This window comes from Tachypleus tridentatus, chromosome 12 (assembly GCF_004210375.1).
Source record: "Tachypleus tridentatus isolate NWPU-2018 chromosome 12, ASM421037v1, whole genome shotgun sequence".
NCBI classification, from domain to species: domain Eukaryota; kingdom Metazoa; phylum Arthropoda; class Merostomata; order Xiphosura; family Limulidae; genus Tachypleus; species Tachypleus tridentatus.
Genome location: NC_134836.1, coordinates 125,870,940 through 125,894,069, shown reverse-complemented (window position 1 = coordinate 125,894,069; position 23,130 = coordinate 125,870,940). Strand labels below are relative to the sequence as shown.

General features: G+C 34.4%; 1 protein-coding gene across 1 annotated transcript in view; it reads left to right on the top strand.

Annotated features, from left to right (window-relative positions):
* Positions 1–20,356, top strand: part of LOC143235772 (voltage-gated inwardly rectifying potassium channel KCNH6-like) — a 107,574-nt gene extending 87,218 nt beyond the window's left edge. Inside the window, exons 6-11 of the mRNA XM_076473974.1 lie at positions 1,150–1,343; positions 1,575–1,653; positions 2,128–2,370; positions 16,521–16,580; positions 19,001–19,211; positions 20,134–20,356. Of these exons, the coding sequence (XP_076330089.1) occupies positions 1,150–1,343; positions 1,575–1,653; positions 2,128–2,370; positions 16,521–16,580; positions 19,001–19,211; positions 20,134–20,356 (1,010 nt within the window). The remainder of the gene's footprint in view (positions 1–1,149; positions 1,344–1,574; positions 1,654–2,127; positions 2,371–16,520; positions 16,581–19,000; positions 19,212–20,133) is intronic.
* Positions 20,357–23,130: the final 2,774 nt, after the last annotated feature.

Sequence of the window (23,130 nt, the reverse complement as noted above, 5' to 3'; positions counted from 1 at the left end):
AAATGAATATGATATCAAGGGGAAAAGTTAAAGGCCGGAATAAAAGTGACCGTAGTATTCTACCTAAAGTAATTGTATTATTTGTTTCAGATATACGTATAATTAAATTGTAAAAATAAACTTTTCCCCTTGGAACAAAAGAACTTTAGTCTTTAGTCTTCATACACGAAAAGACGTTTTTTCAATTACAGTTTTAAATTCTTAATATCTGTGCTCGTTTATATTAACTCATCAGGTCTAAATCATTGTGTGATTCACTAAAAATCAGATATATATTATTATCTGAAACGTTGATTTCTTATTGCTTATATTGGAATTGTTTTTATTGTATAATGGATCGAACTAGTAATCGTTTTGATGGCTCGGTGTTAATTCTCTGGTCTTATAACTCTCAAAACCAGATCTATATACTCATAGTGGACAGATCACAGACATCCCGTGGTGTTGCATTTCATCATCTTATTCGTGGGACTCTACTTATTATTTATATTGTGTGTGTGAACTTTATTCGTGACGTCTATCATTGTTTGAAATTCCTGACCTGGACTGGTGATTAGAGTATGTTCTAATGTATTCTAAAGACTGACGCTGTGGGTAATAAATATTTAACGTTCCCTGCAGTCTCGTACCTGTTTACAGTCTCATCCGTAAGACGTGTCCGGCAACGGTCAGTTGCAAACTCTCTTTGTTAAACCGAAGATGACCTATGAAGGTCGAAACGTTGTTCTGTACTTTAATTTAATTAAAGTTTTAATAACCATACCAGCCGTTTATAGAATACATTTTTACTTTAAACGGGTTTCTAGTCGTCACGGTGAATAATGTTTGACTCGCAATCTGCGGGTCGTGGGTTGAAACTGAGTATGTTTGCTTTTTCACCCATGGGACGTTGTAAGGTGCCAATGAACTCCACTATTTGCTAGTGAGGGGAGTTGGCAGTAGATAATGTTGATTTGCTGCCTTCCATCACATTTATTACCTCAACATTAGGACCAGTCCTTAGCCCTTTAGTGGAGCTTAACTTCTTCAACAAACAAAGATGTTTATGTTCCTTTAGTAATCAAGTTGGGTCCTTCATCAAGTGGCTGTTAGTGTTAAGGAATCCAGATGAAACTAGTTAGTTATTATAGATTATTCCATGTTTTCCAGGCAAGGACGATATTTTTGGAGAGAATCCATGTGCTTACTCTACCGTGGGAAAGTCCAGTTGCAATGTTTGTGCCCTGACATACTGTGACCTTCATAAGATCTTACGGGATGACCTACTAGATATTTTACAGATGTACCCAGAGTTCCATGAAACTTTTTCCACAAACTTAGAGATAACATTTAATTTAAGAGATGTGAGTATTCCTATAACTTCTCTTTGTATAAATGCTGATAGAGATGTTTAATGTAAATGAAATATTCTATGTATTCTACAGTTTGGATAAGCAGTACATATTTAAAAAACATAAAAAAATCAGATGTGTTTCTGCTTCATTGTTGATGAATATGAAGAAGGACCACTGGTTTCAGATTCTGTCACATCTAGTTGAGACAATAAACTTTATAAGAATTTTTTTTTTTTTTAGATTGACCAACCAGGAATTGATACTGAGATTTTACGGTCCAAAGCTGCACTTTATCGACAGGTCAGCTCACCAGAAGAAGGTAGGCTGTTTGGAGTGGAAGTTTTGTGTTATATACTGGCTGAGATTTTAAACTCAAACTATGTGATGTGTATGTTTTTGTTTTTTACAATATTCATGTGTTAAAGCCATTCACAGGTATCTTAAAGAATTTATTGCTGTTAAAAATCCATTCAATCTTTTACTTACACTAAAACCATTTTGGAGCAACTGTAGCAGATTCAATAGCTTTGTTCAATGTTTTGTAATATTAATAACAACCAGTAGTGAGTGTAATTTGTAATATGAATCTTATGTTAGGCTTAAAACATAAGACAGCTGATGTTATTCTTCTTGCTGTCAAGATTGGGTGGCTTCAAATTTAAACCAAGTTTTAAGACTGGTAGTAACCCTTTGTTATCTGTTTACAAACATCCAAGTGAAAGATGAAGCATCATCATGTTTTTTTTTTACTTTGATCAAACACTAATGATATATTCTTAAGTATTATTGGCAGTTGAAGATCCTAGAACGTTAGCTTATCAGTTTCCTCGGCCACGTCGAAGAACCAAGCCACACAGACAGTTATCCTCAGAGGGTGTAGTGGGATTCAGTGATGAAGAAGAAGAGAATGAATGGGGTAAAACTCGGCCAGGCATCTTGGAACTTTCACCAGACAAAGCAGGACAGGATGTAACACCAGCTAATTTGGATTTTGGGAAAAAGATAGAGAAACGTGGAGCTGTTCAGTCTTTAGCAAGTAAGGCATACATTTAACTAAATTTGTGTCGTATTTTAAAGACCTCTTCTTCATTTTCTTTATAGTTTTAAAAGTTCTTGTAAATCATAATCATTTATGTTTCTAAATCAAAGCAGGAAAAAATAAATAATGTTCTGGTACAACATAAGAATTGTTGGTCTGCCTCAATGTTCAGTTCTTTAAACTAAGCTAAAACTGTTAATAGACAAATAAAACTCTTAAAGCTACCCCAGATAATTTATATACTTATCCAGTTTTTCTTAAATTCATTTAAATTTACTGCCTCTACAACATATATTCTAAAGACCAACCACCCTGTTAGAAAAACAACAAACTGTTCTTGACCAAGATGACTTGTGTCTTATTAAAATTTTTGTGTCCCAGTCTTGCTTCTCTCACTGCTGAGTATAAAGAAAGAGAATGCACCAACTCTGTCAATTCCCTCTACAATCTTAAACACCTTAAGTAGATCCCCTCTAACTCCTCTTTTGTTTTCAAATAATCTCTACCACTCCTTGTATGACAACCCTTCCATCTCAAGAACCATTCTAGTAACACTACTCTGAAGTCTTTCCAACAATTCAATGTCTTTCCTAAGGTAAGGAGCCCAAAACTGAACACAGTACTCTAAATGTAACCTAACCAGTAATGAATGCAAATAAATCATAACCTCTTTAGATTTGTACTTAGTATTTCTGTAGGTATAATCTAAAATCGATTTTCCCTACCATTACCAAAAGCACACTGCTTGCATGGCTTAAAAATCCCTTTGTTTCATAACACTGTTTAGTTTATTCTGATTCAATATATACTTATAATTCATGCTATATTATTATTATTTTTTTTAATTAAAACCCATTTGCCCAACTCACTAAATGATTAGAATAAATCATTTTGCATATCATAGGCACCCTCTTCCCAGCCACTAACACTCAAAACCTTCATCTCATTTGCAACTTTAAGTAATTTGTGGACCATTTTTTTCATTTATTTTATTGGTGAAAATCAAAAAGATCAAAGGTCTTAAGACTGAGTCCTGAGTTACACCACTTGTGGCATTAACCCAGTTTGAGTGAGCTACATTTATAACAACCCTCTTTCTTCAGTCCAGCCACTAACTCTATTTATAACAACCCTCTTTCTTCGGTCCAGCCACTGACTCCATTTATAACAACCCTCTTTCTTCGGTCCAGCCACTGACTCCATTTATAACAACCCTCTTTCTTCGGTCCAGCGACTGACTCCATTTATAACAACCCTCTTTCTTCGGTCCAGCCACTAACTCCATTTATAACAACCCTCTTTCTTCGGTCCAGCCACTAACTCCATTTATAACAACCCTCTTTCTTCGGTCCAGCCACTGACTCCATTAATAACAACCCTCTTTCTTCGGTCCAGCCACTGACTCCATTTATAACAACCCTCTTTCTTCGGTCCAGCGACTGACTCCATTTATAACAACCCTCTTTCTTCGGTCCAGCCACTAACTCCATTTATAACAACCCTCTTTCTTCGGTCCAGCCACTAACTCCATTTATAACAACCCTCTTTCTTCGGTCCAGCCACTAACTCCATTTATAACAACCCTCTTTCTTCGGTCCAGCCACTAACTCCATTTATAACAACCCTCTTTCTTCGGTCCAGCCACTAACTCCATTTATAACAACCCTCTTTCTTCGGTCCAGCCACTAACTCCATTTATAACAACCCTCTTTCTTGGTCCAGCCACTAACTCCATTTATAACAACCCTCTTTCTTCGGTTCAGCCACTGACTCCATTAATAACAACCCTCTTTCTTCGGTTCAGCTACTGACTCCATTTATAACAACCCTCTTTCTTCGGTCCAGCGACTGACTCCATTTATAACAACCCTCTTTCTTCGGTCCAGCCACTAACTCCATTTATAACAACCCTCTTTCTTCGGTCCAGCCACTAACTCCATTTATAACAACCCTCTTTCTTCGGTCCAGCCACTGACTCCATTTATAACAACCCTCTTTCTTCGGTCCAGCCACTGACTCCATTTATAACAACCCTCTTTCTTCGGTCCAGCGACTGACTCCATTTATAACAACCCTCTTTCTTCGGTCCAGCCACTGACTCCATTTATAACAACCCTCTTTCTTCGGTCAGGCCACTGACTCCATTTATAACAACCCTCTTTCTTCGGTCCAGCCACTGACTCCATTTATAACAACCCTCGTTCTTTGATCCAGCCACTCTTCTATACAGTTTCCAAACATATCTCCTACATTTATAGAGGTAATGTTTTTACATGTCTTTTATATGACACTCGGTCAATTGCTTTTAGAAAATCCAAATACGCCAATTTTATACACTTTCTCTCATCTACATAAGCAGTAACCTTTTGAAAGAATGTCAAAAGATTTTCCCTTAAGGTCTATCCAATATAATTCTAATATTTCTTAAAATAAATTTGCAAGACATCTATAAGCAAACTTTCTGAAACTTTTGTCTACAACTGATGTAAGACTGATTCATCTGTAATTACTGGGACAGTCATGTACCTTGAAAAGAGGACGTATATTAACTAAGATCTAGTCCTCTGACATCTGACCACTGTCCAAGGACTTGCAAAAAAAATAGTAGCAAATGGCTCATATATCCATCCTTCAAAACAACTGTTGAAATATTATCTGACCCAGGAAACGTATTATTCTTTAAACTTTACAGTTTTTTCTTAAGAAGCTCAGAATTAATGCGATCATCTTGTTCAACCTTGTTTCCACTTATCAACTGTTTAAGATGTGGAATACTGCTTAAATATTTGTCAATAAAAACCAAAGAAATGATGTGAAATTGTCTAAATATGCTTTAAATGACAGTCAGAATACGTTACTCTTACTAATTTTATAACCTTATAAAACCACCAAACAGAAAATATGTGGATTTAAGGAATTGTGAAGTGGTAATTTCTTATATTGAAATATGAAATACAAGAAAAACTGAACAAAATAAGTAGGTAGAAATCACTAGTTGTGTTCTGGTAGTAGCAGTACATAGTTTATAAATAACAACAGAAACAAGTCTAGGGAAGAAAGACAAAAGTTATGAAATAGTACATCTACAATCACAACTACATCACTCGCTGTGTTCTGGTAGTAGCAGTACATAGTTTATAAATAATAACAGAAACAAGTCTAGGGAAGTAAGACAAAAGCTGTGAAATAGTACATCTACAATCACAACTACATCACTAGTTGTGTTCTGGTAGTAGCAGTACATAGTTTATAAAAAATAACAGAAACAAGTCTAGGGAAGAAAGACAAAAGTTGTGAAATAGTACATCTTCAATCACAACTACATCACTAGTTGTGTTCTGGTAGTAGCAGTACATAGTTTATAAATAACAACAGAAACAAGTCTAGGGAAGTAAGACAAAAGTTATGACATAGTACATCTACAATCACAACTACATCACTAGTTGTGTTCTGGTAGTAGCAGTACATAGTTTATAAATAACAACAGAAACAAGTCTAGGGAAGAAAGACAAAAGTTGTGAAATAGTACATCTACAATCACAACTACATCACTAGCTCTGTTCTGGTAGTAGCAGTACATAGTTTATAAATAACAACAGAAACAAGTCTAGGGAAGAAAGACAAAAGTTGTGAAATAGTACATCTACAATCACAACTACATCACTAGTTGTGTTCTGGTAGTAGCAGTACATAGTTTATAAATAATAACAGAAACAAGTCTAGGGAAGTAAGACAAAAGTTGTGAAATAGTACATCTACAATCACAACTACATCACTAGTTGTGTTCTGGTAGTAGCAGTACATAGTTTATAAAAAATAACAGAAACAAGTCTGGGGAAGAAAGACAAAAGTTGTGAAATAGTACATCTACAATCACAACTACATCACTAGTTGTGTTCTGGTAGTAGCAGTACATAGTTTATAAATAATAACAGAAACAAGTCTAGGGAAGTAAGACAAAAGTTGTGAAATAGTACATCTACAATCACAACTACATCACTAGTTGTGTTCTGGTAGTAGCAGTACATAGTTTATAAATAATAACAGAAACAAGTCTAGGGAAGTAAGACAAAAGTTGTGAAATAGTACATCTACAATCACAACTACATCACTAGTTGTGTTCTGGTAGTAGCAGTACATAGTTTATAAATAACAACAGAAACAAGTCTAGGGAAGTAAGACAAAAGTTATGACATAGTACATCTACAATCACAACTACATCACTAGTTGTGTTCTGGTAGTAGCAGTACATAGTTTATAAATAATAACAGAAACAAGTCTAGGGAAGTAAGACAAAAGTTGTGAAATAGTACATCTACAATCACAACTACATCACTAGTTGTGTTCTGGTAGTAGCAGTACATAGTTTATAAATAACAACAGAAACAAGTCTAGGGAAGTAAGACAAAAGAAAAATGACATAGTACATCTACAATCACAACTACATCACTAGTTGTGTTCTGGTAGTAGCAGTACATAGTTTATAAATAATAACAGAAACAAGTCTAGGGAAGTAAGACAAAGTTGTGAAATAGTACATCTACAATCACAACTACATCACTAGTTGTGTTCTGGTAGTAGCAGTACATAGTTTATAAATAACAACAGAAACAAGTCTAGGGAAGTAAGACAAAGTTATGACATAGTACATCTTCAATCACAACTACATCACTAGTTGTGTTCTGGTAGTAGCAGTACATAGTTTATAAATAACAACAGAAACAAGTCTAGGGAAGAAAGACAAAAGTTGTGAAATAGTACATCTACAATCACAACTACATCACTAGCTCTGTTCTGGTAGTAGCAGTACATAGTTTATAAATAACAACAGAAACAAGTCTAGGGAAGAAAGACAAAAGTTGTGAAATAGTACATCTACAATCACAACTACATCACTAGTTGTGTTCTGGTAGTAGCAGTACATAGTTTATAAATAATAACAGAAACAAGTCTAGGGAAGTAAGACAAAAGTTGTGAAATAGTACATCTACAATCACAACTACATCACTAGTTGTGTTCTGGTAGTAGCAGTACATAGTTTATAAAAAATAACAGAAACAAGTCTGGGGAAGAAAGACAAAAGTTGTGAAATAGTACATCTACAATCACAACTACATCACTAGTTGTGTTCTGGTAGTAGCAGTACATAGTTTATAAATAATAACAGAAACAAGTCTAGGGAAGTAAGACAAAAGTTGTGAAATAGTACATCTACAATCACAACTACATCACTAGTTGTGTTCTGGTAGTAGCAGTACATAGTTTATAAAAAATAACAGAAACAAGTCTAGGGAAGTAAGACAAAAGTTGTGAAATAGTACATCTACAATCACAACTACATCACTAGTTGTGTTCTGGTAGTAGCAGTACATAGTTTATAAAAAATAACAGAAACAAGTCTAGGGAAGAAAGACAAAAGTTGTGAAATAGTACATCTACAATCACAACTACATCACTAGTTGTGTTCTGGTAGTAGCAGTACATAGTTTATAAATAATAACAGAAACAAGTCCAGGGAAGAAAGACAAAAGTTATGAAATAGTACATCTACAATCACAACTACATCACTACTTGTGTTCTGGTAGTAGCAGTACATAGTTTATAAATAATAACAGAAACAAGTCCAGGGAAGAAAGACAAAAGTTGTGAAATAGTACATCTACAATCACAACTACATCACTAGTTGTGTTCTGGTAGTAGCAGTACATAGTTTATAAATAACAACAGAAACAAGTCTAGGGAAGTAAGACAAAAGTTATGAAATAGTACATCTACAATCACAACTACATCACTAGTTGTGTTCTGGTAGTAGCAGTACATAGTTTATAAATAATAACAGAAACAAGTCTAGGGAAGTAAGACAAAAGTTGTGAAATAGTACATCTACAATCACAACTACATCACTAGTTGTGTTCTGGTAGTAGCAGTACATAGTTTATAAATAACAACAGAAACAAGTCTAGGGAAGTAAGACAAAAGTTATGACATAGTACATCTACAATCACAACTACATCACTAGTTGTGTTCTGGTAGTAGCAGTACATAGTTTATAAATAATAACAGAAACAAGTCTAGGGAAGTAAGACAAAAGTTGTGAAATAGTACATCTACAATCACAACTACATCACTAGTTGTGTTCTGGTAGTAGCAGTACATAGTTTATAAATAACAACAGAAACAAGTCTAGGGAAGTAAGACAAAAGTTATGACATAGTACATCTACAATCACAACTACATCACTAGTTGTGTTCTGGTAGTAGCAGTACATAGTTTATAAATAACAACAGAAACAAGTCTAGGGAAGAAAGACAAAAGTTGTGAAATAGTACATCTACAATCACAACTACATCACTAGCTCTGTTCTGGTAGTAGCAGTACATAGTTTATAAATAACAACAGAAACAAGTCTAGGGAAGAAAGACAAAAGTTGTGAAATAGTACATCTACAATCACAACTACATCACTAGTTGTGTTCTGGTAGTAGCAGTACATAGTTTATAAATAATAACAGAAACAAGTCTAGGGAAGTAAGACAAAAGTTGTGAAATAGTACATCTACAATCACAACTACATCACTAGTTGTGTTCTGGTAGTAGCAGTACATAGTTTATAAAAATAACAGAAACAAGTCTGGGAAGAAAGACAAAAGTTGTGAAATAGTACATCTACAATCACAACTACATCACTAGTTGTGTTCTGGTAGTAGCAGTACATAGTTTATAAATAATAACAGAAACAAGTCTAGGGAAGTAAGACAAAAGTTGTGAAATAGTACATCTACAATCACAACTACATCACTAGTTGTGTTCTGGTAGTAGCAGTACATAGTTTATAAAAAATAACAGAAACAAGTCTAGGGAAGTAAGACAAAAGTTGTGAAATAGTACATCTACAATCACAACTACATCACTAGTTGTGTTCTGGTAGTAGCAGTACATAGTTTATAAAAAATAACAGAAACAAGTCTGGGGAAGAAAGACAAAAGTTGTGAAATAGTACATCTACAATCACAACTACATCACTAGTTGTGTTCTGGTAGTAGCAGTACATAGTTTATAAATAATAACAGAAACAAGTCCAGGGAAGAAAGACAAAAGTTATGAAATAGTACATCTACAATCACAACTACATCACTACTTGTGTTCTGGTAGTAGCAGTACATAGTTTATAAATAATAACAGAAACAAGTCCAGGGAAGAAAGACAAAAGTTGTGAAATAGTACATCTACAATCACAACTACATCACTAGTTGTGTTCTGGTAGTAGCAGTACATAGTTTATAAATAATAACAGAAACAAGTCTAGGGAAGTAAGACAAAGTTGTGAAATAGTACATCTACAATCACAACTACATCACTAGTTGTGTTCTGGTAGTAGCAGTACATAGTTTATAAAAAATAACAGAAACAAGTCTGGGGAAGAAAGACAAAAGTTGTGAAATAGTACATCTACAATCACAACTACATCACTAGTTGTGTTCTGGTAGTAGCAGTACATAGTTTATAAATAATAACAGAAACAAGTCCAGGGAAGAAAGACAAAAGTTATGAAATAGTACATCTACAATCACAACTACATCACTACTTGTGTTCTGGTAGTAGCAGTACATAGTTTATAAATAATAACAGAAACAAGTCCAGGGAAGAAAGACAAAAGTTGTGAAATAGTACATCTACAATCACAACTACATCACTAGTTGTGTTCTGGTAGTAGCAGTACATAGTTTATAAATAATAACAGAAACAAGTCTAGGGAAGTAAGACAAAAGTTGTGAAATAGTACATCTACAATCACAACTACATCACTAGTTGTGTTCTGGTAGTAGCAGTACATAGTTTATAAATAATAACAGAAACAAGTCTAGGGAAGAAAGACAAAAGTTATGACATAGTACATCTACAATCACAACTACATCACTACTTGTGTTCTGGTAGTAGCAGTACATAGTTTATAAATAACAACAGAAACAAGTCTAGGGAAGTAAGACAAAAGTTGTGAAATAGTACATCTACAATCACAACTACATCACTAGTTGTGTTCTGGTAGTAGCAGTACATAGTTTATAAATAACAACAGAAACAAGTCTAGGGAAGTAAGACAAAAGTTGTGAAATAGTACATCTACAATCACAACTACATCACTAGTTGTGTTCTGGTAGTAGCAGTACATAGTTTATAAATAATAACAGAAACAAGTCTAGGGAAGAAAGACAAAAGTTGTGAAATAGTACATCTTCAATCACAACTACATCACTAGTTGTGTTCTGGTAGTAGCAGTACATAGTTTATAAATAATAACAGAAACAAGTCTAGGGAAGTAAGACAAAAGTTGTGAAATAGTACATCTACAATCACAACTACATCACTAGTTGTGTTCTGGTAGTAGCAGTACATAGTTTATAAATAATAACAGAAACAAGTCTAGGGAAGAAAGACAAAAGTTGTGAAATAGTACATCTTCAATCACAACTACATCACTAGTTGTGTTCTGGTAGTAGCAGTACATAGTTTATAAATAACAACAGAAACAAGTCTAGGGAAGTAAGACAAAAGTTGTGAAATAGTACATCTACAATCACAACTACATCACTAGTTGTGTTCTGGTAGTAGCAGTACATAGTTTATAAATAATAACAGAAACAAGTCCAGGGAAGAAAGACAAAAGTTATGAAATAGTACATCTACAATCACAACTACATCACTACTTGTGTTCTGGTAGTAGCAGTACATAGCTTATAAATAACAACAGAAACAAGTCTAGGGAAGAAAGACAAAAGTTATGAAATAGTACATCTACAATCACAACTACATCACTAGTTGTGTTCTGGTAGTAGCAGTACATAGTTTATAAATAATAACAGAAACAAGTCTAGGGAAGAAAGACAAAAGTTGTGAAATAGTACATCTTCAATCACAACTACATCACTAGTTGTGTTCTGGTAGTAGCAGTACATAGCTTATAAATAACAACAGAAACAAGTCTAGGGAAGAAAGACAAAAGTTATGAAATAGTACATCTACAATCACAACTACATCACTAGTTGTGTTCTGGTAGTAGCAGTACATAGTTTATAAATAATAACAGAAACAAGTCTAGGGAAGTAAGACAAAAGTTATGACATAGTACATCTACAATCACAACTACATCACTACTTGTGTTCTGGTAGTAGCAGTACATAGTTTATAAATAATAACAGAAACAAGTCTAGGGAAGTAAGACAAAAGTTGTGAAATAGTACATCTACAATCACAACTACATCACTAGTTGTGTTCTGGTAGTAGCAGTACATAGCTTATAAATAATAACAGAAACAAGTCTAGGGAAGTAAGACAAAAGTTGTGAAATAGTACATCTACAATCACAACTACATCACTAGTTGTGTTCTGGTAGTAGCAGTACATAGTTTATAAATAATAACAGAAACAAGTCTAGGGAAGAAAGACAAAAGTTGTGAAATAACTACAATCACAACTACATCACTAGTTGTGTTCTGGTAGTAGCAGTACATAGTTTATAAATAATAACAGAAACAAGTCTAGGGAAGAAAGACAAAAGTTGTGAAATAGTACATCTTCAATCACAACTACATCACTAGTTGTGTTCTGGTAGTAGCAGTACATAGTTTATAAATAATAACAGAAACAAGTCTAGGGAAGAAAGACAAATGTTGTGAAATAGCACATCTGCAATCACAACTACATCACTAGTTGTGTTCTTGTAGTAGCAGTACATAGCTTATAAATAACAACAGAAACAAGTCTAGGGAAGAAAGACAAAAGTTGTGAAATAGTACATCTTCAATCACAACTACATCACTAGTTGTGTTCTGGTAGTAGCAGTACATAGTTTATAAATAATAACAGAAACAAGTCTAGGGAAGTAAGACAAAAGTTGTGAAATAGTACATCTACAATCACAACTACATCACTAGTTGTGTTCTGGTAGTAGCAGTACATAGTTTATAAATAATAACAGAAACAAGTCTAGGGAAGAAAGACAAAAGTTGTGAAATAGTACATCTTCAATCACAACTACATCACTAGTTGTGTTCTGGTAGTAGCAGTACATAGTTTATAAATAATAACAGAAACAAGTCTAAGGAAGTAAGACAAAAGTTGTGAAATAGTACATCTTCAATCACAACTACATCACTACTTGTGTTCTGGTAGTAGCAGTACATAGTTTATAAATAATAACAGAAACAAGTCCAGGGAAGAAAGACAAAAGTTATGAAATAGTACATCTACAATCACAACTACATCACTACTTGTGTTCTGGTAGTAGCAGTACATAGCTTATAAATAACAACAGAAACAAGTCTAGGGAAGAAAGACAAAAGTTATGACATAGTACATCTACAATCACAACTACATCACTAGTTGTGTTCTGGTAGTAGCAGTACATAGTTTATAAATAATAACAGAAACAAGTCTAGGGAAGAAAGACAAAAGTTGTGAAATAGTACATCTACAATCACAACTACATCACTAGTTGTGTTCTGGTAGTAGCAGTACATAGCTTATAAATAATAACAGAAACAAGTCTAGGGAAGTAAGACAAAAGTTGTGAAATAGTACATCTACAATCACAACTACATCACTAGTTGTGTTCTGGTAGTAGCAGTACATAGTTTATAAATAATAACAGAAACAAGTCTAGGGAAGAAAGACAAAAGTTGTGAAATAACTACAATCACAACTACATCACTAGTTGTGTTCTGGTAGTAGCAGTACATAGTTTATAAATAATAACAGAAACAAGTCTAGGGAAGAAAGACAAAAGTTGTGAAATAGTACATCTTCAATCACAACTACATCACTAGTTGTGTTCTGGTAGTAGCAGTACATAGTTTATAAATAATAACAGAAACAAGTCTAGGGAAGAAAGACAAATGTTGTGAAATAGCACATCTACAATCACAACTACATCACTAGTTGTGTTCTGGTAGTAGCAGTACATAGTTTATAAATAATAACAGAAACAAGTCTAGGGAAGAAAGACAAAAGTTATGACATAGTACATCTACAATCACAACTACATCACTAGTTGTGTTCTGGTAGTAGCAGTACATAGTTTATAAATAATAACAGAAACAAGTCTAGGGAAGAAAGACAAATGTTGTGAAATAGCACATCTACAATCACAACTACATCACTAGTTGTGTTCTTGTAGTAGCAGTACATAGCTTATAAATAACAACAGAAACAAGTCTAGGGAAGAAAGACAAAAGTTATGACATAGTACATCTACAATCACAACTACATCACTAGTTGTGTTCTGGTAGTAGCAGTACATAGTTTATAAATAATAACAGAAACAAGTCTAGGGAAGTAAGACAAAAGTTGTGAAATAGTACATCTACAAGTACTGATGAAGAGATTCCATATCTCTAAACATCATGGGTAAAGATAAGATTATAGCTGTGTGGTTCATTTCTCTAAGGTGCAGGGTTATAATAACTTTTCAAGGTTATTTAAAGGATTTTGTTTAATATGAAGTGCCCTAATATGCTTGCAAGCACATTGTTCCTGTGGATGTAGCAATTTGTGAAATTATGTCTTCAGTGACTACGAATGTAGTTCATAATTAGTGAATAATTTATGTGTAAAAACGTCTCGTTTGGGTTGAGAAAATATTTTACGTAGAGGAGCGAACAACGTTTCGACCTTCTTCGGTCATCGTCATTGTACGCTCCTCCATGTAAAATACTTTCTCAACCCAAATGAGCCATTTTTACATATATATTTTTCTACAAGTGAATTTTCTCGACATCACTGATAGTGAATAATTTGTTGGAACAGTAAAATACATAAAAGACATATACAATAAAAGAACACATCTAACAACAGAGAATGAATGATTGCTACTTTTTAAACTAACTAATTATTGTTGCCAGGAGTGAAAAGTGGCCACAGTTGTTTGTTGGATCTGTTAGCTTTTCTGATACATAGAAAATGCATTGGTATTTCTACGGTTCAGACTAGACTGGTGGACGGTGACATATACTTGAAGTTGTTATAACCATTGTATTATGTGGCTTTCAGAATTCTAAAAGTTATTTAACCATCTGAATGCTATATGTTCAGCTAATAGAATAAACATGGCCATACAGGTAGCTTTGAAAGTGGTTTACAGCTTTGACATGTGCAGTTTTATGTTTCAGCAACTTTAGTAGAGTAATCAAGCATTATTTTACTTTTATTGACTCGTAACTGTGAGAAATTATCATAGTTTTCATTGCAGACCATGAGTCTTGGTGAATATTCAGGTGTTGAATAGTTTTTGAGTGGGGAATGCTGTGTTTAACAGAGGATGGGGCCTTATCAGAAACATGACAAAACAGAATGTCAGTATGCCCTAAACATGCATCTATAAAATCTTTGACAGCACGAATGTATGATTCTTGTAATAGTCCACTTCTGTAATGCTTACTTATTTTTATATACATATATACATTGGCATGCCTTCAATGAATGTCCAAGGAAATACACCTGGAAGATAAATAGCTTGCATTTCTTTAGGTAACGTTTTGGAATTTTCCTTCCAGAAACTTTATACTGTCCATTACTTGTATTAGGTTATCCAGAAATAAATGTCATTTTTGAACTGCAAAGTTTGGAAAAGTATAAACCAGTGTTGTAAACATGCTAAATCAGTGTTGTAAACATGCTTTAATTAAAGTGAGCACCATTAACTTCAACACATGTTTGTCAACGTGTAACGATGCTGTTTATGTCCCTGTTGTAAAAATCACAGTTTCCATGGTCAGTGAACTCCCTGAAAGCTTCTTCTGCAGCTGTCTGGTTTTGAAAGTTTTTTATTGTTCAAAACGTTGTCAAAGTGCTTGAAAAAATGAAAATCTGTAGGGGAATAGGGTGGATGAGGCAGAATCTCAGTTCTTTCAGATTTTGGAGCGTTATCCCGTGCATGTATGGAATGAGCATTGTCAAGTGACAATGACTGACCCTTCAACTGACCAGAGCTCATTGTTTCTCACGCAACTTTTGATGCATTTAAACCAATTCTTAACCGTATTTGTTCACTGTGAAAGTTTACCCTTGATTCAAAAAGTTGTAGTGAATGATGACAGCCTTAGTCCATCACACAGTCACAATGACCTATCTTTGATGAAGCTTGAGCTTTAGGAAATGCTTTGAGGCTGTTTTGCAGTCAAACAATTGTTTCTGACTGTTGTACACAATCTACTTTTCGTTGCATGTCACTATTTGTTCAAGAAATGGATCACTTTGGTTTCATAGAGCGAATCATAATGCTGAGTTTGCTGATCTTTAGTCAGCTCGTGCATAACCCACTTATCAAACTTTTTTGTGTTTCAAGTAACACTCAAGAGGTTGGCAATTTTTGATTTGTTTGTGTCTAGCTTTCCTGCAAGCTCACGTAGTGCTGTTCGAGGGTCTGTCTTAACTGCTTCCTTTAATGTGTTTTCATCTAAGGATGGCTTTCTTCCACGACCTTCATGGTCTTCAAGACTTTCATCTCCATATCAAAACCTTTGGAACCAACGTTGAACTGTACGTTCAGTAACAGAATCATGACCGAATGTCCGGTTGATGTTCCGTGTAATTTCGGTAGCTTTTCGTCCAAGTTTGAAGTCGTAGAAGAAAATAAGATGAAAGTCCTTCCTGTCTATGCTGCCTAGGGGGTTGCAAAACTTACTCTGAGTATAGTTGAAACAGCAAACAATTAAGACACCTTGTAAGCAATAAACGTTGGATAAAACCAACCAACCAACGATAAGTTACTCAATATTCAGCTTCAAAATGTTATTGTGAGAATCCCGATATTTATCTCTAGACAACCTAATATATTCATACTTGTTTCTCAATAGTTATGTTATTTATCGAAACAGTTTAAGAGTCTTTCATGAGACACCAGACTATTACCAGAATGACAACACAAAATCCAGTCTTCTGTCATTGTTCTGTTTCTACTTTACCTGGCAATATTCACTTTCCAGACAACATTTAGTTTTTGTGACATCACTTATCTTCCAGTATTAGACTGTAATAAGTAACAGTTTTTATTACGTTTATAAAATGTATACATTGAAAAGTCAATAGAATTAATTTGTTCAAAATTATCTTTTGTAAAAACAGTATTTTAACTGTTTGATTTACTGTCAACAGATTTATTCAATCACCTAAAATGGAGTGTAGCTGATTTAAGGCAGTCAACATCTGAAGAAGGTGAGTATTGTACATTGTATACTATAGTATTGTACATTGTAAACTATGTATACTACAGTATTGTACATTGTAAACCATGTATACTACAGTATTGTACATTGTATACCATGTGTACTACAGTATTGTACATTGTATACCATGTGTACTACAGTATTGTACATTCTACACTATGTATACTACAATATTGTACAAAGTATACCATGTACTACAGTATTGTACATTGTACACTATGTATACTACAGTATTGTACATTGTAGACCATGTGTATTACAGTATTGTACATTGTAGACCATGTGTACTACAGTATTGCACATTGTAGACCATGTACGAGGTTTTGTTCAAAATAATGGCGGACTGACGTCATAAAACAAAATGTACTTTATTTAGAAGTTACAGGTCTGGGACCCCTTCAAAGTACTCTCCTCCCCAACGCACATACTTATCCCAACGGTGTTTCCACTTGTTGAAACAGTCCTGGTACGCTTCTTTTGTAATGTCCACCAGCTCCTTCATCGCATTTGCCTTAATCTCGGGAATCGTCTCAAATCTTCTTCCTTTCAAGGGTCTTTTGAGTTTGGGGAACAAGAAAAAATCGCAAGGAGCAAGTTCAGGTGAGTAGGGGGGAGTGGGGAAGACCAGTGATCGAGTGTTCGGCCAAAAACTCATGAGTTCTGAGGGCTGAATTTTGCAGCAACGCGGTGCATCTTCAATTTTTCGGTCAAAATCTCGTAACAAGATCCAATTGATATCCCACACTCTTCAGCAAGCTCCCTGACAGTCAGACATCGATTTGCCCGCACCAGGGTGTTGATTTTGTCGACGTGTGGGTCGTCAGTTGACGTGGAAGGACGTCCAGGACGCTCATCATCTTCAATGGACTGTCGACCATCCTTAAAACGTTCATGCCACTTGAAACATGCCGTACGCTTCATAGCAACATCACCATAAGCCGTGTTAAGCATAGCAAAAGTTTCAATCGCAGATTTTCCAAGTTTAACACAAAATTTCACAGCAAGTCGTTGCTCCTTCAGGTTATTCATTATGAAATCCGCCAAACGAAAAAATCGCACTTCACATAAAACCGCGTAGCTAATACACAAATGAAGATATCTGCAATCGGGAAATGGCGTCGTAATCAGCTGATCTGTGCGAACCTAGCGACACCAAGCAGATTCCCCTGGAACCAACTGGAGCCGCTCAATTCAAACAGTCCACGTATCTTTGAACAGCCCTCGATATACTACAGTATTGTACATTGTATACCATGTGTATTACAGTATTGTACATTGTAGACCATGTGTACTACAGTATTGTACATTGTATACTATGTATACTATAGTATTGTACATTGTATACCATGTGTATTACAGTATTGTACATTGTAGACCATGTGTACTACAGTATTGTACATTGTAGACTATGTGTACTACAGTATTGTGCATTGTAGACTATGTGTACTGCAGTATTGTACATTGTAGACTATGTGTACTACAGTATTGTACATTGTAGACTATGTGTACTACAGTATTGTGCATTGTAGACTATGTATACTATAGTATTGTACATTGTATACCATGTGTACTACAGTATTGTACATTGTATACCATGTGCACTACAGTATTGTACATTGTAGACTATGTATACTACAGTATTGTACATTGTATACTATGTATACATACTATAGTATTGCATTATACCGTATACCATGTGTATTACAGTTATTATACATTGTAGACTATGTATACTACAGTATTGTACATTAGGTGAACCATATGTATTACAGTGTATTGTGCATTGTAGACTATGTGTGCTACAGTATTGTTATTACATTGTAGACTATGTATACTACAGTATTGCACATTGTAGACTATGTGTACTATAAGTACTGTACATTGTGAGACCATGTGTACTACAGTATTATTGTACATTGTAGACTATGAATACTACAGTATTGTACATTGTAGACTGTATACTATAGTATTGTATATTGTAGAGGTATGTGTACTACAGATAATGTTACTGTATTGTTTTTTATGATAAGCATGTCAAACACATGATGCTGCTGTCATTTATGGTTCTAAAAGTATGTGTTGCTTTGATAGTCAATTCTAAGTGATGGTTGTATGTAACACATAATTTCATTTCCATGCAATGTATACTGTGGTCATGAGGTACGATAGTAGATGATTCAAAGCTGAAGGTAAATAAATATTTCTGGAAATTGCTTTTAGTAAGTTCAAGCAAAAATATTAACATCCTTCAGTTACTCTAACAAGGGGTTTCTAAGCCTCTTGTTACAAAGTCATATTGGTAAACGATGCTAAAAATAAGTAATTTATATATACCTGAAATACTGCTAAATAAGGAAAAAGATTTTTAATTAACCATATATGTTTCTGACACAAGTTATTTTACTAAAGGTGTGTTAACCAGTGTAATGAACAGTACCTTGGGTCTAAAAAAAAATGGAACTTCAGACCTGCCAATGCCTTCTCCAAGTCCCGTCACTAATGTGGCAGAAGACATTGGAAATGGGAAAAAAGGACCACGTTTCTTACATTCTTCAATTCGAAGAGAATCATTTGAGAGAGAGATCGTGAAGGGCTCCACTTCTTCAAGCTGCAGAACCAAGTGAGGATAAATAATCATTTATGATGTATATTTAAATTTTATAAACTGTATCAGTGATGCATCATCTTGTCTGTAAGTAATTAAGATTTGCAGTTGCTCAAAAAATAGTTTGTCGTAGCAAAAACTATTTTGAGTCTACAGAGCTTTAATCCATAAATAAGATTTATGAGTAGAAACACTAGTAGTAGTTGGCGAAACTTGCTTGCACAATTATTTGTCTTTTATGTAGTGGTTTTCTTTAATAGCAACAGTACTCGTGGGTATGTGTGAGACCTAAGCTTTATCAGTTTCACGTACAAATGTTTGGTACAAACTGTGACAATGATGCGCAATAGCTTTTTGCAGAAGAATGTGCAGTAAAGTTTTAAATGACATTGAAACAGAGAGAAAAAGATAAGTATGTGTGGAAATAATAAAGGTAGGTGTGCATTGTTATGAAAAGCAATTATGAAGTGGTCAGGCCATTCCCACAGCTAAATAATGTGACACAAGATGTGTGAAAAACAGGCTCCCAGCATGCAAAGCGTGCTATTTCTAGTGTGATCTGTAGGCATACTGCCACAGAAAAGTACTGAAGCTTTAATACTATGAGATTAAATCTTGAGCCATCGTAAGTATAACTTGTGCATACACACAATATAACATATTAATTTAAAAGAAGCAAGTTTTATTACATAAGCTACAAGTATACATGCCATCGAAAGTGGTCAGGCAGTGGCCTGACTGTTTTCTACTGCCCTGGCATGGAATGTGTTAAACAAATAACATTTTTGGTTGTCTCTTCCAGTTTTATTCTGATATCTGACTGTAACATTTTTAGCAACTTACATGTTTTCATTATAATTAGGAATTAAGATATTACTGTTTTTTGTACTCATTAGTAATGACATAACACGTTTGTCCAATGTGGTAACATTTACAGTCTCTCACGCTGTCCCACAAATGCCTGGCCCAACCTCAACAACATTAAGATCTTCTGCTCCACTAGAACGCTTTCCTACCCTGCTTCTAGAGGTAGTAGCCAAGGTCCAGAACAGCTTATTAACCCTCGGTCTAGGTCAGGACCAGGAAGACTAGCCTCTGGTTCATCTAGCAACCAACATGAAACTCAGCCAGCAGTATGTCTAAATTCAGCTCTAGTATGACTATCCCTATATCCTCATCAACCCCTGGCAGCCAACACTCCCCAGGAGGAGGCAACATTCCCTTCCTCCAGTACCTCCCTCCAGGTCATGGAGACCTGGAGAGAGTGAAGGCTAGAATAGATGGACTTAGCAGGTTAGATATACTTGAAGATAAGGCAGTTATTGTTCAAACTACTTTTCATTGTTGGAATAATAGTTAATGGTTTTGATTTCATTACAGATGAATTATTATTATTATGAAAGTGATGTTATCGGGTAGGTGAAGCCTAAATATGTATGTAGGTTAACCTTAATGTGGTAATTTGGCTACCTTGAATTGTTGGTAATACTAGAATTTAGTTAAGCATAAGTATGTATGTAGGCTAACTCTAAACGTTTGGTAACATTAAACTAGTAAAACCTAGATAATTACATCACTTAAATGTTGACTTAAGTGAAGCCTAAATTTGTTTAATAACCCTAAACTGTTGAAGGTGAGGTATATTCAGGCAGCTACATTTTCTAAAATAGCAAAGTTATTCAATACACTGATTATGAAACAGTACTAAATCTTATGAACATTACAACCTCTAGATATCACCTCAATAACCATTGAAGTTACTCCTGTCAACATCCTAGTGAACAATATATATATGTAAAAACGGCTGGTATGGGTAGAGAAAGCTCTATGTAGAGGAGCAAACAACATTTCGACCTTCTCTGGTCATTGTCAGGTTCTATCAGCCATTTTAACACATATATTTTTTCTCTACAACTGGGTTTTCTCGTCATCACCTATTGAACAATGCTCTCTACAAGCAGTAAAAGGTGTTGTCTCCTTTGAGAAGAACAAAGGTAGCTTGAAACAATATCACCAGTTTTCTTAACTGCATGTTAAATGAAACCTGCATGTGTTCAGAACAAAGAATGAATTCAGAATAAATATGTTAAAACCACAAGAAGATAATAACACGTAGTATATTAATTCAAGTACCACGTTTTCTGCCTTTTCTGCCTCAGGCTTGCCCCAAGCTCACAATTAACTTTAATTTTATGTCCAATGAATTAGCATGGGCCAAAAATTGTGTTAACTCTTTTTTAGCAGTGGCAAAAAATGTAATAACAAACTACCTTTAAACTAAATGAAATATATGACTAAAAACACAGATATTAACATGATGCCTATAGCAGTGAAATGACCAAATCCAGATATCTTATAAAATCACACACAGTACTTTTTAATAAAACTAGAGACATGAATCAAGCATACAATGGAAGATTTAAAGTCTCTTACATTAAAATCATTGTGCATAATTTATAAAATGGAAACCTTAAACACAGATTAACCTGAGACAACATAAGGAGTACATTTTTATATAAATAATTAATATTACATATGAAAAATAAAGGATTGATCACATTTTTAAATCTTTTAAAATAGATTCTAATAATCTTTTGGCAAAAAGTACACACTAAAAAATCCTTTCTCTATAGCACAATGAAATATGCATCACTTCAGGAATGATATATACAATGAAACTGAGATACATGCCATTTTTTCTTTTTCAATTTCAATATATAAACTATTTTTCATCCAGTTGTCTCACCACCTACACCTTTATTTTTTCAATTTCTGGTCTTGTAACTCTTTTTTGATTACTAGAAATCCCAGTGCAAGTCCTGGACAGAGTTGTAGCTTGTGTAAACTTTGTATTCAACACTTCTGCCTCTGTAAAATTAACAAGAACTGTTAATTGCAATGTTGATTTTGGCACCCATTTGGATGGGCACAATGTATGAGGGCACTTGCTGCACACTCCAATGGCCAACGCTGAGAAACCCCCTGGTACTTAAAGGTTGAGCTTAGGAAACATCCCTAAAGATAACTTCCTTTTGTATTGGTACAAGACAATTCCTGTGACCTCTCAGGCTTTTGAATTGAAGTTGTCGAAACTGGATTCACCTTTGTTATATGATTTCATCTTCCTCAATAACTGTACAATCACATTATATCTCCATATTGAAGATCCTTCCAGGATAATACAGAATACCTTCTTCTGCTTAGTTAAACTTAGGTGAAATCAGGTCAGAAGATCCTTAAAATCTTTGTTGGTACTTCAAGGTATTCCTTCATTCTACATAAACTTCCATGGCAGTGTAATGGAGATTTTGACACACAGATTAGGAAATTCAAACCATTGTGGTTTAAACAAGACTGTCAGAAGTGTCCAAGTTTCTTTTACTCATAGCAGAAGTTCAGGTTGAAAATGTGAAGTTGAATTCTAGTCATTCAAAAAATTAGCTAGGTGTAGGTCGAATGAGACCTATAACCACCTGTTTACAACCATTACCCCTCTTTAAAAACTGCTAGCACAGACTGAGTAATAAGTAAATATATGGTTTACATGTGATCATATGATAATCATTCCTCACTCACACTGAGTATCTGTTAGGTTTGTAATCTGCTTGGTCTGTAGATTCCAATTAGGTCTTTGCTTAGCCATGTTGCTCTTTTTGTTATTCTTATCCTTCTGTGAAAAAAAGGTAAAACCAGGTTTTCTTTCAGACATAGTGTGAATCTTTCTGTTACTCTTATCCTTCTGTGAAAATTCACTGCCTGCGGAATATTTCAATATCAAAATTTCACATAAATTAATAAAAATAACAGACAATTTGCTCCCATTAATCTTGCAATAATCTAGTTCAAATTATCCAAACTTCAGATGAACTATCTGTCCATGCACTTACTCACACCAGATCTGTCTGAAATGATTAAGAAAGTGGTACAGACATTT